This window comes from Ambystoma mexicanum, chromosome 8 (genome assembly GCF_040938575.1).
Source record: "Ambystoma mexicanum isolate Mex_15411 chromosome 8, UKY_AmexF1_1, whole genome shotgun sequence".
Lineage (NCBI taxonomy): Eukaryota > Metazoa > Chordata > Amphibia > Caudata > Ambystomatidae > Ambystoma > Ambystoma mexicanum.
Window position 1 is genome coordinate 899246328 of NC_090929.1, and position 18108 is coordinate 899264435.

Below are 18108 nucleotides of genomic sequence, written 5' to 3' on the forward strand. Positions count from 1 at the left end.
CGAAATCCCTGCCGTAGACGAATCCCCTGCAGTCTTCGTCGAAGATGTTCTTGTGACCGAAGTGACTTAACGGGGAATAACCGACACGTCGGTATATGATAAACAATGTCTCTTATATAAGCGTTCCGCTATAGGGCAACCAGTTATTTGGGCGGACAAAAACAATTGCGTGAGGGATTTTGGGTACACTACACATCACAATAGGGATAGTGTTACAGACACGCCTATGCCGACGTCTCCTTTCGTTCCCCGAAAGACAAGATGCAATACTCTGCGGTTACCACTGGATGTCAGACTATACGCACAGCATGTGATTCTAAGCAGATTAACAAGCATCACAAAAAATGTTACATGAGAAAGTAGGAAAAGGGACTACTAAGTAACCAGCCAGAACTCCGCATAGGACGGGGTGTGCTGGACCTAAAAGAGAAAAGTCAAGACAATTTCACTTTGCTATTCTTGGGAACAGTAGTTCACCCAAGAAAAGGTATTTAAACCTTATGAGAAATCTAAAGGATTTCTCCGACACTGCAATGAAGGTGCTCTGTCACCATACAAAAATTGATGCCTATGGAATTTGTCAGACTCCAAAAACAAAGTAAACACGTAGGGTTAAAAATAAAAAGTCCTAAAGTCCAGCAAAAGACTCTAAGGTGGGAGGAATTTAGCATTAAAATGAAAATTCTCCCCAACAACAAGCAGTTGTGAATTCTCAAAAAAACAATCATTTTAGGCATTGGTTTTTTTTCATGTGATCATTTTTGACCATGTGATAACATTTTTGGTATTGAATGCAGTAGCTAGGTACCTTCCCTGTAACCCTTACAAGTCTGTTTGACAAAGTAGTTTCTTAAACAGCATTTTGATGCACAGATGTGTCTTGATTTACTGTTCGGTTTTGTACTTTGCTGTATTTTACACAGAGAGCAAGTGTTTAAAGATGTGTTTTTATATGTGAATGATAGACATACGCAATAATAAAATTGTTAAATAATTCACAACTGCTTGGAGATTTGTGTAAGGAAAAATGAAAGAATTATCGAAAGTAGAGTGATTGGGTAACTAGATTAAGTCAAGTATTGAAGGAATGAACAGACGTTGGTGTCCACCTGAGTGATAGGAGAGCAGGGAAAACTATTCCAATTGCTTTTTGTATTTATTGTCTACCCTGAATCAAGAGTAGGTGTCCTTTCTAGGATAAAAGACATGGGTAAACCATTTATAGATTGTGGTTATTTGGAGTAACTACATTTCACTACCAGCGTACCTCCTCCACTTGCATAAGCCCAAAGTGCTCAGCATTAGCTAACACTCTAGAAAGTTTGGTCTATCTTTTGGATAGAAACGTGGTTTCTGTAAAACTATCTAACCTATTGGCAGAGGGTTGTGTTTTATCTTAACACAGAATGATTGAAATAGGCCCTTAATGGTTTTTCTCTCTAAAAAAAAATACGATTGGGCTGTTCACCCCATAACACCTCCCTTCACAGTCTCTTCACAGTCCCTTCCACACCCCTCCCGACACGTGTGTGTGTAATATACATAAATGCATTCCATTTTCATACATCCCCTTTAACATGGGTTCACAATGTTTTTTTCTAATTGTTGCCTGCATGCAATGTTTTCTACCATCTTCAAAACAAAAGGGCTACAAACGACAAAGTAGGCATTGCACACTTGGGTCGGTCTCCAATGCACTCTGCTAATTCCAGCTAAAAGTAGCATACCTTAGCTTTGATCTGATGTGCATTGGCCTTGGTCAGCTGTTTCTCACTGGCAGCAGGAATAAGGATGTCGCAATCTGCTTCCAGAATGTTGCCATCATATGGTCGAGCTTTAGGGAAGCCAACAATTGTTCCGTGTTGCTACCGAAAAAAGGAAAACAAGGCTACAGATTATTTGGGAACTTCATATTTAATGGAGCGCCAAACATTTGCTTTAAACTCATGTATCATTATCAAAAGAAAACTTACAGGCTGAATTTAAGAATCAACAGTGCACATAGTCCCATAGCACACCTGCCCAGAAGTACTGATCTCGGATTATGTGTTGGAGCACTTAACAAGTTATAAAGTTGCAGCAAGGTAAACGAGGCCTTCTTGCATCAAATAAACATCAATGAAAGCAGCGGAAGAACAATCTCACTTGTTAGCAGCGTGTTTAGGTTTTGATCATTGAATAAATGGCTGTTTTCACTTTGGAAATGTGCCAATTGCAGAGTGTAATAATAGTCAATTGGAAATCATGTGAGAACAGTACACTCTTTAAAACCAGGTCATTTCATGATTGCACGTGAACATTGTGGAGCTTTTGTTGCAGGCTACTTTATTGTACCCTTCTATAAGCAGAGTGAAAGAGGTGGATTTTAGCACTCTTCTGAACTGGGAAGGAATCGATGTGGGACCATACATTTTTAAACTTTAGCACCACACGATTGTACCTTGGGTTCGAAGAGGCCAGCTGATTATGCGAGTATGACTAAAGACATCTGTTTAGCAATTAACGACAGAGTACTTTGATGAAAAAAACAAGCCATATATGCTTTGGGCATTAAACAAGAGCCTTTAAGTCAATATGGATTTTGATTGGCAGCAAGTGCAGCCACTTTACAGCTGGGATATTTGACCTGAGTATTCACACCCACAGCATTAGTTGAAATTCTGGTTATTAAGTAGTTCAAAGTGCACTCCGCTACAGTAGTCAAGAACAGTAAACTACTGCAATGACAAGGGAGATCCTGCTAGAGTTAAAGGGGATTTGTTGCGGCCAAAAGACAGACTTCGTAATAAATATTACTCTTGACACAAACAGGTCGATGTTGAATGTCGTACCTTCCAGACTTGGCATCCGGAGATGGTGGCGCCATGAGAGAGGAAAGATCCACCCCTCTCAGTAGCAGGGCTTTGTGCTTAGAACTATTTTCACACATTTGGCTCCGAACTGGTCAAGGTATTACATGAATTTGTCGTCCTCATATGCACACTTGCAATTTTAGGTGCAGCTGGTTATCAGCATATGCAGTGATAACCGCTATGAGGCAGTGAAGTATGTACGTTAGGTAAGATTTTTCAATTTGATGCCAAATCTCCTTCAACTATGAGAACCCCAGCACTTTTGAACCCCAGGACCTTTTGCTTGACTTGTGGATTTCTTGTCTGTTCCTGGGTGTTGAATTTCTGTGCTAATTTCCTTCAACCTTAAGAGACCCCCTTCCGCCCCCCCCTACCCCCCCCCCGCCCCCGGCTCTTTTGCTGGACTTGGGGCTTGTGACTTTTCCACCTGAGTGAATTGGACCTTTTTCTCACTCATGTGTTTCTCCTGACTAGGATTTTTGTGTTTTATTGTTTCATAGAGTCTAAAACGCCATAAGCATCTGCTGTTTCTATAGTGACACCCATCACCTTAGGTGCAGTGCCAATAAGAAGTCCCTTAGATTTCTCTGAATGTTTAAATATATTTTCTTGGGTGAACTAAAGTTTCCAAGAATAGTATGATCCCAGTCTTACTTTTCACTTTGTGAAACTAGCTCACGGCACCCTATGTGGAGTGCTGGGGGTTACCTAGTGAATCGGTATCACATTTCCGTTGTAACATTTTTTTGTTACACTAAACTGCTTTAAATGGCTGGTGGCAGTGGTTTAATGTTACTACCAGTGTGCATCTTTACCGTAGGCAGAACCCTCCTCTGCAGTACAGCACCCATAGGTGTCAGTTTTCTCAAAACGGCCCCAAGTCGTCTTTTCTCGACGTTTTTTGTTTGTCTCTTCTGGGCTTATACTCTTAGTTGAAGCAGGTTTGAGTCCTTTGTGCGTTTTGCCTTTGGCGAGTTTCAGGCCAGAAGCCCGCCCAGGCTCCAGTGCATCTGGAAAGGCAGGAAGTGAGTGAGGAACCCGAAACCTTCCTGTCCTTTGTAGGTGTGCACGAGTGATTGGCCGGCTGGCTGTCCTGAAAGCCTAGGCTGTGAATGAAAAATCAAGGTTTCAGGGACTAGAGTATGAGCAGACCACTGGAGGGGAACATCCAAAGAAGGCGATGTGACTAGATGCCAGCAGCAGCCTCAAGGATCGCAAAGTGCTTGGTGAAGCCCTGCAGCTGTGTTGGCCCAGTTTTCATATCCACTGGGAAGATCCGTACGGGAGGACTTCTTCCCTTGGGCTGGTGGGACCAACGAGCCTCAAGACAGGCTTCCATTTGGCGTAACCCCTGACTTGCTGTGCCTCACCAGAGCTGCATAAGCCCAATGCCAGGGTTCTGTGACCATTGACTAATGCATCGTCTTGCCAAGTCCAAATCCGGTCAAATCGTGGGCATCCCGAGGACACTACAGAGACAGGAATTCTTGATCCAGAGTCCCCTCACCAGAGTCCAGGACCGAGTGGTAAGCTTCATTCAACCCGAGATACTCGTTCATTGACCCAGAGGAAAAGGCGGCAAAACAATGAGGAGCCGCTGAAACAAAGGAGATCCGTAACTGAGGAGTCGTCCTCCCGAGTACTGCCGCAGAAGCCCGCCAGACGGCCTTTCTTTTGTCACCACGACCAAGGGCCAGTAACAAGGGGTTTGCCAAGCTGTAGCAAGGAGCAATCCAGCTCGAAAATTTGCATTCAAATCACAGGTACTGTGGGGATTGGGGTGTTCATCTTTTAGCCTAAGTTGTGCTTCCTATCTTGCCAAGTGCTTTTGTTCCATTTAGAATTGATACCAACTATCCTGCACTGGCCTGAACAGCTTGTGCTCTCTAACAAAGCAGCTCACTTGAGTTACTACGATTTCTGCTGAACTTACTAACTTTGTCAAGACTTTATCTAAGAAGAAGTGCATAAGAGCTTTTAACTTTGTATATTAACTTTGTCTGCCCTGGGTCCCTAAATGCACCCTTCCACCCCTACTGTCTTTAGCAGTACTTGTTCCCTCATAGGTTATAACTGTGGATACAATTATTGTTGAGATACATGTCATCTGCCTCCCTTTGAGAGATTGTAAATGTGTGTACATGATCCACGTATTACCACATTTACACTGTTAGTGGTGTAAGGAAGGCATGGTAGCAACAGTTAACAGACCACAGTTCAATGGTGTTTATTAAACTTCAAAAAGGGTTTGAAAACACATATCTAATCCTAACTCTACAGATGGGAACGAGCTACTGTTAAGCAAGATTGTATGTAAATCCTGTGGGAGACTACACCAGCCTCGTCCTCTTGGCAATAGGCAACCCAACCTTTGGTATACGTGTGTACTACACAAGTTGGTAGAGGGACTGAGCAGCCAGACATATCTCAACAGGGGTCAGTATGAGCTGTACAGATGTAACAGATTCACAATGACAAGTATTCAAATAACACTTATATACTCAAGGTTTCTTAGTAAAATAATGATTTATTAATTTAACAATCAGTTTTAAAATAAGCCTTCTTTAGTAAGGGCAATATGCAACAATAAAATACACTTCCTCAGGTTTAAGTAGATACCATTTTGGGATGTCACACACACACACACACTTCCTACACTCTTAGGTGACTTCAATTGCTAGGACACTGTGGTCATTGATACATCACTTTTAACACTTAATGCAATACTGAGGTTATGGAAAAAAAGGAAAAGGTTAGGGATGGAAACAGTGGTTATGAACCCTGGATACAAAGCCACATGCCAGAGTGTATGTGAATGGGTGCCCTCGCCTGTATTCGTATTGGAGGGCGGCACCGGGTAGGGGTGCCATTGTCACCACTGTTTGCCCCAGTGATATAACCACTGGCAGATGAGTGCCGGAATTAACATTGCCGGGCGGGTGGAACTCATATACATAATTATCAGCATCTAAGAGAACCGGGGAAATACCTGCAGAAGATATTAACTGCAATTCGGAAGTATTCTGGCTTGTGTTCAAACAGCAACAAGTCTGAGGTCTTTCCGTTAACGGATGCTACACAGGAACCACGTAATCTCTTTGGGCTGCGGTGGTCACCCTCTAATATAAGGTACCTTGGTATTGAGAATGCGCTATCACCCACTCTCGTCAAATCGTTTAATTAGGACTCCCTGGCTACTAAAATTGGCACCAAGCTGGAGAGGTGGAACCATCTCCCAATTTCACTGATGGGACGAGTTGCATTAATAAAGATGACCATCCTGCCGACGTTTTCTATTTATTTTGCAATATACCGCTATGGCCTGGTAGATCTTATATTGACAAAATAGCTCAGGTATGTTCTTCATTTGTTTGGAAATTACAAAATCGAGTAAACTGGCAACGACTCAAACTGACATATGAGCTTGGGGGACTGTCAGCCCCTGATTTTGAATTGTATTACCTTGCCGCTGTTAAGGATTTCAATAAGGCGACGCACACCTTAGTCTCAGCCTGGTATGCAGCGTGCAATTGAAATGCTTAGATTAGATTCAATATTGAGAGGATACACCAGTCATGTCACACCCGCTTTTCAAATACTCCGGGTCACAATGGACCATGAATCAGGCTGGTTGATAAAATATATTTATTTTGAAATTCAAAAGAAATCATACCATTTTTATTATGGGGCAGCAATGATATGATAAGTTATTTATAACGCGCTTAATACCCAGGTTTCTAGGGGCAGACCCGGGGATCGAACTCGTGTTGCTACGTGTTATCTTGCTTCCAAGGCGAGCACGTTGCTGCTGAGCTTGGGGTGATAAGAACAATATGAATGTAAGCAATGCACTTAGTTTAACCTATTAACACAACTAGAAAACAGCAGGGCATAAAAGCACTTTTGATTTTAGGTAAGATAGTACTTGAGTTAGAATTACCGCCTGTAATGTTCCCTCAACCCACAAATCAATTTTAAGACGATAAACAGAATCAACAGGTAATCAGGAATGACAAACAGAATAGAAATCCGACTTCCCCTCCCCAAACGAGAGAAAAACAGATTTAAACCCTGGCAATGCTAAAATGACACTCAGAAATGGATGAATAAACAATGAATGTGTCTAAAACTCTTGAAACAAAAACAATTCTTTACTGGAGCAACACTGGAAAGATACTAGCCATCACAAGCAATGCATTGAGCAAAAGCATACAATTCGAGATTGAATGGTAGATTGAAAACTGTTTATAATCAAAATTACATGTCAAATGAACCCACTTTTGCAAATCCCGCCTGAATTTACCAAAACGGTGTTGTCAGGGGCTCTTATTTATAATGCCAGGTGACATCACAGTATATGACAGGGGCAGGCTTTACTACACACGCCCCTAATAGGATTGGGCAAGGGTAGTAATCTCCGCCTTGCTCTCTACTGGTTGGATTTCTAAGGGGATGATGTCAGGTTTATGAGGTGAAGTTTACAATGTCCCAACACTCCCACATTTACTTTGCTTAAAATTTTGATTTTGCCAAAAACCTACATTTCTTTACTTGTAATCTCTTGGCAAATTCTACACACAGGTTACATATGATGTGCAGCACAGATTAGTCTGTGCGACCTTGTTTCACCTTTGACACATTTTGGTAATTTTACACATTAACGATTTGGCCTAAAATTCCACAATTTTATACACAAATGCGAATTGTCCCCAGGGATGCATGTACAAAATCTTATGTTTGCCACATTAATACTTTCCTGGGAATGTGTCATATTTCGTAACTTCTGTTCCACCATGCGGCAATGAGTTCTACCAAGTTTTAAAAGATGGCCCACGAAATTAGACTTAACACTGAAAACTTTTAAATTTCTGCTAATTCTTGCTACAGAGATAAGAGTCTTTAAAGTTTATTTATAGCATAGTCTCTGGCACCAAAAGGCAGTCCCTTTGTTACTTGATCCTGAAGATACACTGGCATCGATCCCCCGTCCACATTTCTGGGTGATAATCAGAAGACCAAACAAACATCTAGACTCCACAGGGAGCCAGTGCAGGGCAAGTCCAGCCGCCGAGACCTGGTCATTACGAGCAATTCTCATGACTGCTCGCACAGCTCAGTTCGAGTTGGAGCCCGTTAAAGATCACAACTACAAATCGAGCTTTGCACCCACAATTACTCTTGCGATTATTTATTTCTCAGGACACCAGGCTGCCAATGTGCGACTTCATGTTGAGGCGTTGGTCTAGGCTAACACCCAACGTCTTGACCTTCGTTGATGTCAATATTTTAGAATCCTCAATGTGAAAACTATCATAAGCCGGATCCAATTTCTGTCATAATGAGGAACCGAAGATCAACAGCTCGGTTTTGTCTGTTCAAAGCCAAGTTATTCTAGACCATCTCGTGTGTATACCCCCATTAGGGATAATACAGTGGGCATCATCGGCATAATTCATATCCACTCCCTCATGCTCCAAAAAGGCAAAATAGGGGGCTGTAAAGATGTTATACAATCACAGAGATAAACAGGACCCCTGCGGTACGCCAACTTTAACGATTATAGGTGCAGCCGCTGCCTCATGAAAAACTATTATCCCAGTTACCAAGGAAGGAGGATACTCATTGGTCTGCAGCCGGCGAGGAATTGGCTAAGTCCCTCAACCTGGTGGACATGATGGTATGATCCACCAGATCGAAGGCTGCCGACAAGTCTAACATCAAGATGGAGGCCTTTCCCTTATCCACGAGTTCCCATTATCTGGCCTTGTTTCAACAGTGCGGTTTCTGTTCCAAATCCCTGCCTAAATCCATATGGACGATTTAGAATGGAAAATGTATTAAGATGGTCAGAAGTTTGGCCATATGCTACATGGTCCAGAATTTTTTACAGGAACGGTGTGTTAGAGATCGATCTGTAAGCGGAATGTCCACAGAAAGCCCCGTTTTTTAATAATGGGGGTTACCCACGCCTTTAAGTTCCTGAGGCACTAGGCCTTCCAGGAAGGGAGCATTAACAAATTTGCATATAGCGCAGAATAGGTGAACAAGTCTAGGCTAACCGTCTAACAAGCGTCATCATTACATGTACTAGTTTTCAGCTGTTGCACTATGTTAGCAAGATCTGAAACCATGATGGCGGAAAAACTAAATTGAGGAAGGAGAGGACATCTAGTAAACTCCACCTCATCTCCTAATGCCTTAGGATGACTCTATGGCAGCCTTGATTACATTCAATTTGCCCTGCATAGCATCCTGGCAGCGTCCTTCACTAGTGGGCCAGAGTCTAGGTTGGGCAGGGATTCCTGCTCCTTATGGATCTTGAATAGCTCCTTCACATCCGAGCAGGCACTTTGAATTCTCACATTGAAGGAATGTTTATTGGCATCTATAATGGCTAATTGCCTTAGCTATTTACTGTTAGACACGAGGAAAATATAATGTGTGTGTTGGCGCTATATACATTTGCGCAGAATTCTTGGGTTGTGCAATCAGTGCACATAAGGGGCAAATGGGAAAGGGATCTGGGCGTCACTTTTGTAGACACTCACTGGTTGCAAATATGCAGATTAACAAAGCAGAATTCTAGGCATAGGCCAATACATTTCAGGATTCTAATCAGAACAGATGTCTCCCCGTTCCAGTTATGAAAATGTTTTCCTCCTTGGAAGTGAGATGCCCCAGATGCAACGCTTTGGAACCTGGTATATTACATATGCTGTGGTCGTGTCCGGCACCGGTGTACTGGGATGCAATAGGTCACACATTAGATGAGATTGTAGGCCAGCCTCTATCATAGGAACCCTCAACGTGTTTATTGGGACATGTGAAGAAGCTGAATCCTTTGAAGTGCAAATTTGGCAAACTTGGACTTGTATTTGAAAAAGGGCCATCAGTGAACATGGAAGGAGGCCCCCCCACGTATGACAGCTGGCTCCATAACAATGTTTGGGCTAATGATATGGAAGAAACGTACGCCAGCCTAGAGGCACCAGTGTGCCGTCCGCATGACATTTGGGGAGATTTCCGGCACTATCTGGAGCGTCATGAAGACAAATGACCAATACCAAGAAAGTATTGTATGACATTTGAATACCTGTATCAGCAATGTCTTAATGCTGGTTTATGATTTGTAATACTGCAACCCTGTGCATGGTAAATAACATTTTTGAAAAAATAAAGAAAGAAAAAATATTTAGAGGCGTTGTGTCTCTGGCTTAAATCCTGAGTCTCACCCAGAAATGGGTTTGAATGAGGGTTCCCCTTGGCAATGACTCTTCCTGGGGAGACTGCAGAGTCCAATACATTCTTCAGGATGTTTTGTGTTTCCACTCTGCAGCAATATTGATAAACTAGGATCGTGACGGTTACGATACAGAGTCCAGGTGCTGTGAAACCTCATCCCACTGGGCACTGCTGTAGCTGGCCAGCAAAGTGGCTTTGCTATCCTGGTAAGGTATGCAGCAGAGATTGTGATATGCTTACCTAGCGTGTATGCTTTCTTGCACTCCTTGTGAGGTGGTTTGGAGGTTGAGAGTGGAGCACCAGTTCTCCTTGTGGTGGCCACCACCAGGGAGTCCGGCTTAGATAACTCCTAATGTAGAGGGGATCTGAGGGGATTTTACACCCGAGGTTTGACCGTCCTAGAAAGGGAGGGGGTAGACGAGGATGGAGAGACCCTCTTCTTAATAAGACTCCAGGAGAGGTACGGCTTGGCTAACAGCTTTCTTCTCATTGGGAACATCCTCAACAAAGTCAATCCCTGCTGGGCTTGTTTTATCTGTTTTGATGCCAAAGTGGTGAGCAGCCTTCTTTAGCAGCTCATTGTAGAGTGGTTGGTCCACAATGGGGGAGGAGTGACCGCCTTCCGCTAAGGAGGGGTCAATAGGGTCGACAAAATGAGGTCTTGGTTGACCTGGTCCTGTAGGTAGGCATCGCCATCCTGACCGGGGTCACCCTGATCATCTATCCATGTCCTGGTCTGGTTGAGTTAACTGCATGTCTTCGTAAAGAGAACCTTGTGAGGGTCCTCCGGGCGGCAAGGATGGGGCAGGAAGAGAAGGTGCCACTGGCACTGGTGAGAGAGGGAGGAGGCGGGGGGTGTACAGGAGGCTGCTCAGTACACTTTGAAGGAGTGGGCAGCCTGCTTATAAAATCCACAAAGAATGAGATTTTCCCTGTAGTATCCTCAAATTGTGTCTTGGGTGGGGTAACAGACAGGATGGAGCTTGGTGCCACTAGGGGTGTCCTTTGTCACAGGTGGTGCTACTGTTGGACCAGTGTCCTTGGGGGCACTCTAGGACACTTCTTGCTGAGGGCGGAAGACACAGGTGAGGATACTTCATAGTCACCAGGGGTCTGAAGCACCCGTTTACTATGAGCAGAGAGCTCTTAATGGCGTTTTTCATGCGTATTTGTGCTTTTTCAACAGCTGTTTCGACATCTCCGCCTCAGCCGCCGAACGTGGTTTATGCGCACCCTTCGCCGTAGTGTCTGTATGATCGCCATGTGGTAAGTGCGTAGGTGGAACCACAGTGGGTGTTGGTGTTGTTTCGATTGGCCGTGAGGCACCAACCAACAGTGTGCAGTCCTCAGTCAACAAGGTTGTCAAAGGAAGGCAGGTGGTGGTGTGCTGTGTCGCCAGAGGCCTTCCTCATAGCAGCGTGCCATGAGACGGCCTTTCAAGTCTGGGAACAGGCATGTGGGAACTAGACAGTTCCTGGGTGGTGTCTGAGCTTCGAATAGGAGTCTCGGCTGCCTTGGCATTTGTGGTCTGATTCGAAGAACCCAGCTGTGGTCTGCAACTCCGCCGGCAAGGCTTATGGCACCCACCTTTAGATTCTGCGGTCCTTTTGGGACTTTGGCATAAACAGTTGCACGCAGGACAACAGGATTCAAGATCGTCATGTGGAAGGCAGTGGCTACAAACTGTTTTTCTACCCATGGAAGTTTCCTGTTGCACTTAGAAGGCAGACCAAAAGGCAGCAAGACAGTAGTAGGGGCAGGATATGGGGGTATGCATTCTCTGCATGCACTGTACTGGAACAGCACAGTTCTTGATGTTCAAACTTTTGTAGTCCATGCACAATTCAGAATGGGCCTGCCAGGAGCTGAAAACGAGAAGAACAAGTTACTTTATCTGGTAACGTTCTTTCGATGGGATGTTCCTCCGATGTATTCCACATCTATGAAAGGTAATATCCAGAGGGCGTCCTGCGTCGATCAGTTGTCCCTCGAGGGACTAAGTCGAGGGTCGACATCACTGGATGTTATATATAGGACGCACGGTGCCCGTAGCCTCAGTTGTAGTTTTTTTCCCCCCCAGATCGTGTGCCACCAATCTCATGCCAGTTTGACTGCCGAAAGCCTTGTGGAAACGTAAGCTGCAATGGCATAGGAAATTCTGTAGAGGGGCAGGCTTCGATGTGGAATACGTTGGAGGAACAGCCAATCGAAAGAACGTTACCAGATAAGGTAAGTAACTTGTTCTTTGAGGGGATTGTGTCCTCCGACGTATTCCACATCTATGACAGACTCCAAAAGCAGTACCAACTTATGGAGGAGGGAAAAGAATTTACAATTTTAGAATGCACAATCAAATAGCTGAATAGAGGACAGCCTTACCAAAGGCCAAATCCTGCCCATGGATGGAGTCCAGGGAATAGTGTCTCACAAAAGTATGGACAGAGGTCCATGTGGTTGCTTCGCAAATATTAGAGAGTAGAGCAGTGGAGGCAGCCACACCCCTAGTATATTGAGCCCGTAAGCCTACTTGAGGGTCCTTTCCCGCCAAACAATAACACTCAGATCGTCAAAATGATCCATCTGGACAAGGTCTGCTTGGAAACAGCCCGACCCAAGCGCCTTCCAGCATAACCAACAAGGAGCTGATCGTCCACTCTGACCCGGGACATCCATGAGAGATAGAAACTCAAAGCTCTCCTAGGATCCAACCTATGGAGCCTCTCCTCTTCCTTAACAGGATGTGGAGGAGGATAAAACGCTGGAAGAATCACCTTCTGGCTCAAATGGAATTCCGACACAACCTTTGGAAGAAAAGAAGGCCGCACCCACAGGACAACCCTGCCCTTATGGAAAACAGTAAAGGGTGGCTTGGCGGAAAGTGCCTGCAACTCACTCACTCTGCGTGCAAAGTGACCGTAACTAAAAACACAGTTTTAAAGGACAACCATCACAACGGAAAAGAATGCAAGGGCTCAAACGGAGCTCCCATTAGTAACTTCAAAACCAAATTCAAATCCCATCCCGGGACCTGGAAAGGCAACGGTGGAAACACATTAGTTAGCCCTTTTAGAAACTGGGAAATCAAAAGGAATCTTAAAATAAGAACATTCCTCAGACGAGTGCTTAAATATGGACAGCGTCGCCAGGTAACCCTTAATGGTACCCATTTGCAGGCTCTTGTGGGCTAAAGAAAGCAAAAAAGACAAAACCAAAGGAATGGAACATTGGAAAGAATCCACATTCTGTACCCTGCACTAGTCACAGAACTTTCTCCAACGGCAACAGTACAGGGATTTCGTTGCAAGCCTTCTGGCCGAAAGCAACACCATCACGTCTTCGGTGAGGTCCCAATCCCTATACCTCAACCTTTCAGATACCAAGCATGAAGGCTGAGAGACTTCACCTCTGGATGGAGAACCCGACCCCTCTCCCGTGAGAGATCGTCTCGGTAGGGAAGACAGCGTGGAGGGCAGATTGACATGTCTAGAAGGTCCGGGTACCACGCTCTCCTGGCCCATGCCAGAGCAATGAGGATGGGAATGTTTCTTACCTGTAACTCCATTTCTCCAGCATTGGTATCTTTCATGGATTCACATGCTTAGAATATTCCCCGTCGTCAGACTGGGACCCCTCGGTACACATATATAGCCTTTTCCTATAGGAAAACTTCCGCCACTTTTGTGTCCCATCTACGTCCTTTTAGGACCCGCCTACGCATGCTCCGTAGGCCGTCCCAGTATAAGAGGCCCACCCCCGCGGATCCCCTTCAGATTTCGGCCCCTCCAAAGTAGGAAGGGTTAAACTTATCAAGCAAATACATTGCATTCCGGGGAAGCTGGCGGGCGCATGTGAATCCATGAAAGATACCAATGTTGGAGAAATGGAGTTACAGGTAAGAAACTATTCCCTTCTCCAGCATTGGATCTTTCATGGATTCACATGCTTAGAATAGATTGTATAGCAGCAACACCTGAAAGCGGCGGTGGGAATGTAATGTAATATACCCTCACCATAATACACAATGCATATGTACAGCAGGAATAAGTTTACTCCTATAACCTTACCCACATAAAGCATACTGTCATCAAAAGGTAGAAAAACAGACTCTCCACAGTGTGGAGCTTACCTTACTGAAACAGATGTCGCAGGACTGCTCTTCCCATCTGCACCTCGTCCACATGCTGCCTGGCAAGGCAGTAGTGGCGGGTAAACGTGTGGGGCACTGACCATGCCGCAGCCTGGCATATGTCCGTTAGCGGGATTCCTGCCCATAATGCTGCTGAGGAGGACGTTGATCTTGTAGAATGGGCTCTAGGATGCCCTTGCAGCGGCCTTCCGGCCTTGGAGTGGCAAAACGCAATCGTCGATGAGACCCATCGAGCCAATCCTTGTTTAGAGATTGCTTTTCCCCTCGTCGACGGACCATATGCGATGAACATTTGTCGAGTAGACCCGAGTTCCTGTGTACGATGTAGATCAAATTTCAGGGCCCTCTTAACGTCCAAGGTATGAACAGTTTTTTCGGCTGCCGATGATGGGGTCGCAAAGAAAGTAGGGAGAACAATGGACGAGTGTTTGTGATACACTGTCGGAGCTTTTGGGACGAACGTAGGATTAGTTGCCAGGTCCACCTTGTCTTTAAAGAATCTTAAGTATGGTGGGTCTACGACCAGCGCTTGCAGTTCCGAGATTCTCCTAGCTGATGTGATAGCAATTAAGAATGCCAACTTCCACGATATGAATTTCATGTCCGACGTGGCAATAGGCTCAAAGGGTGGTTTCATTAAGCCTGCCAACACTGTGTTGAGACTCCAAGTTGGTGGGAAACGTTTTACCGGGGGAAAGTTCGAAATAAACCCCTCATGAAGTGTTTCACAAGTCTGTCGCTGAATAGAGGAGACGACTGTCTCTTCCTCGTGAACCTCGAGATGGCCGCCAGGTGCACCTTTATCGATGTGAAAGATAAACCCCTCTCCGCCAAGAGAAGCAGGTAAGATAGAACTTGTTCCGGCGTCACCGTCAACGGTTGTAGGCCTTGTTGTCCTCTTCACCATTTACAGAACCTCCGCCACTTATAGGTGTAAGATTTGTTGGTAGAAGGGGCTCGAGCCGCCTGCAGAATTTTTTGCCAATCCTCCGAAACGTCTAAAGCACCGAACTCCGAAAAGTCAGGAGCCAGGCTGCAAGGTTGAGACTGTCCGGGTCGTGATGTCACACCGTGCCTTTGTCCCGGGATAGTAGGTTCGGGACTCTCGGAAACGCTATTGGATGTTCCAGCGACAGATGAAGCAGGTCGGAGAACCACGGTTGCCGCGGCCAGTACGGTGCCACTAGAATTACCCGGCAACTGTATCTGCGTATCCACTGTACTGTCCTCCGTATGAGGGGGAACGGAGGAAAAGCATAAAGGAACATGTCCGTCCATGGGAAGGAGAATGCCTCCCCCATGGAACCCTCCTGAGGCCATCTGCTTGCGAATTGCTCGCATTTCTTGTTGTCCTTGGTTGCGAAAGCATCCAGAGGGGGGTGACCCCATTTCTCGAACACTTTCATCAGCTGAACTGTGTCCATTTCCCATTCGTGTATCTGGGCCATCCTTCTGCTGAGGGAATCTGCTTGCGAATTCCTCACTCCCGGGCGATGGTGAGCCACGATGGAAATCTCATGCTTTAATGCCCAATGCCATGTTTTCTGGGCCTCTATGGAAAGAGTTCTTGATCGCGTCCCTCCTTGTTTTCTCAGATAAAACATGGCCGTCGTATTGTCCGTCAGTACTCGTACTCGCGATCCCTTGATGTGTGGTAGGAATGCCTTCAAGACCCATCGTACTGCTCTGAGCTCTAACACGTTTATGTGTAGGAGTGACTCCGTTTGAGACCAGCAACCTTGCGTTTGAAGAGTACCCATGTGAGCTCCCCATCCGTTAGGGACGCATCCGTGACTATGGTTCGCTGGAACTCCGGTTCCTGTAGGGGTACACCGTTGTTCAGATTGTGGAAACTCTGCCACCAATGAAGGGTCCGAAGCAGCTCGTCGTCGTCGATGGTTATCTTGTCTGACCACAATCCTTGTGCCTGTGTCCATTGGTCCGCGAGAAATTACTGGACTGGCCTCATGAATAGGCGACAGTTTGCCACCAGATGGATGCAGGATGCCATGGTTCCGAGGACCGAAACGTATTTCCTTACTGTGAGCCTGGTGGTTTGTCGTAGTCGGCTCGCCAGCTGATTGTGTTTTGAGGTTCTGTTGAGAGAAGGCTTCACTAGCCCCGACTGGGTCTCGAACTGTGCCCCCAGGAACACTAACGTTCTCGATGGCCGCAGAGAGGATTTTTCGAAGTTTATGGCAAATCCCAGCTGTTGTAGAAGCTTGTGTTGGTCGACGCAGGGGAGGATCCCCTTACCAGCCAGTCATCGAGGTATGGGTAAACGTGGTGGCCTTGCTTCCTTAGCCAGGCCGCTACTGGGGCCAGGCATTTCGTGAACGTTGGGGGAGGTCTTGAGCCCAAAGGGAAGAACCGTGAACTGGTAGTGAGTCCGCCCTATTACAAACCTCAGGAATTTCCTGTGTTTCCGACACATTGGAATATGGAAGTACGCGTCCTGTAAATTCAGGGACGCTAGAAAATCCCCTTCTTGAACGGCTCGGTTCACTTCTTGCAGCGTGAGCATTTTGAATTTCAGGCTCTTTAAAGACTTGTTGAGATCGCGTAAGTCTAAAATGGGACGCCATTTGCCGTTCAGATTTTTTACGACGAAGTATCTTGAGTAGACTCCTTGACCTTTGTGATGTTGGAACTAATTCTATCACGCCCTTTGCTTACATGACTGTTCCCTCTTGTTGCAGTATCCTCAGATGGGAATGAGCGGTGAACGCAGGTGGAATGTGCGGAGGGCTGTGCTTGAATTGTAGAGAGTGCCCGTTCCTTATAGTGTCCAGCACCCATTGATCCGTCGTTATTCGTTCCCATTCGTCGACATAGGCTGATACTCTTCCCCCCAGAACGGTGTGTTGTTGGTCATTGCTGATCTTTATTTTGCTCGTCTCTCGACGACGACTGATAGGATGGTCTCTTCCTGGACGTCTGGAAGTTCCGGCGACGGTTTGCAGTTTGGGAAGCACGCCTGTATCCCTGGGAGGGGTAAGCCGACCTACCAAAGGATCTGTCTCCTGACGCAGAGAATCTGGAATTACCTGAAGCCCCTCTAAAGGGACGAAAAAACTTGTAGCTTCGGCCACTCTGGAGGGCACCCAATGAACGTGCCGTGTCCGAGTCCTCTTTCATTCCTTTAGGGCCTAGTCTACCTTCTCTCCGAAAAGGATGTCTCCCTCAAAGGGCATATCTAATACTTTGTATTGTACCTCTGGTCTGAAGTAGGTTCACTTAAGCCATGACTGTCGTTGTAATACAACCCCATTATTGACTTGCTTGAAGCCTGACTCAGCGAGTTCAACCGCGATGTTTATTGCGTGATTGGAGGCTTCCTCACCCTCTCGGACAAGTAACATCGCTGCCTTCCTATGCTCTTCCGGAAGATGATCCAGCAACGGCGCTAGCCTGTGCCACATTTCTGTCGTATTTGGCTACAATAGCCAGAGAGTTTGCGGCCTTTACTGTGGTTGCTCCCACAGATAGCACTTTTTTGCCAAAGGCATCCTGATGTCTTGCTTCGTTTTCAGGCGGAGTCGTGCACTTGTGCTGGGCCTTCGCCTTCCTCGCCGCTGCCGCCGACACCACTGAATCAGGCGTTGGTTGGGAGGATAAGCACTTGGGGGTAGACTCTGGAGCCTTAAACTTTTTCTCAAGGCGTCCTTTCACTGCCGGCTCCGAAAAGGGGTGACGCATTGTCTGCAACCCCTCCTTCCACATGTGGTCTAGTATTGGTATTGAGAACACAGACCTCCTTCTCTTACCCATGTGGTCGAACAAAAAACAGTCCCTCTTCTGTTCTTCCTGGGACAAACCAAATTCCTTAAACGCCTTCTCCATCATAGAATGGAATGATGCAATGTC

At 45.8% G+C, this 18108-nt stretch overlaps 1 protein-coding gene across 1 annotated transcript in view; it reads right to left on the minus strand.

The window, feature by feature from the left end:
- The window catches only part of GLUD1 (glutamate dehydrogenase 1), a 501976-nt gene that overhangs the window by 158242 nt on the left and 325626 nt on the right, over positions 1-18108 (minus strand). Inside the window, exon 8 of the mRNA XM_069610788.1 lies at positions 1728-1865. Within this exon, the coding sequence (XP_069466889.1) occupies positions 1728-1865 (138 nt within the window). The remainder of the gene's footprint in view (positions 1-1727; positions 1866-18108) is intronic.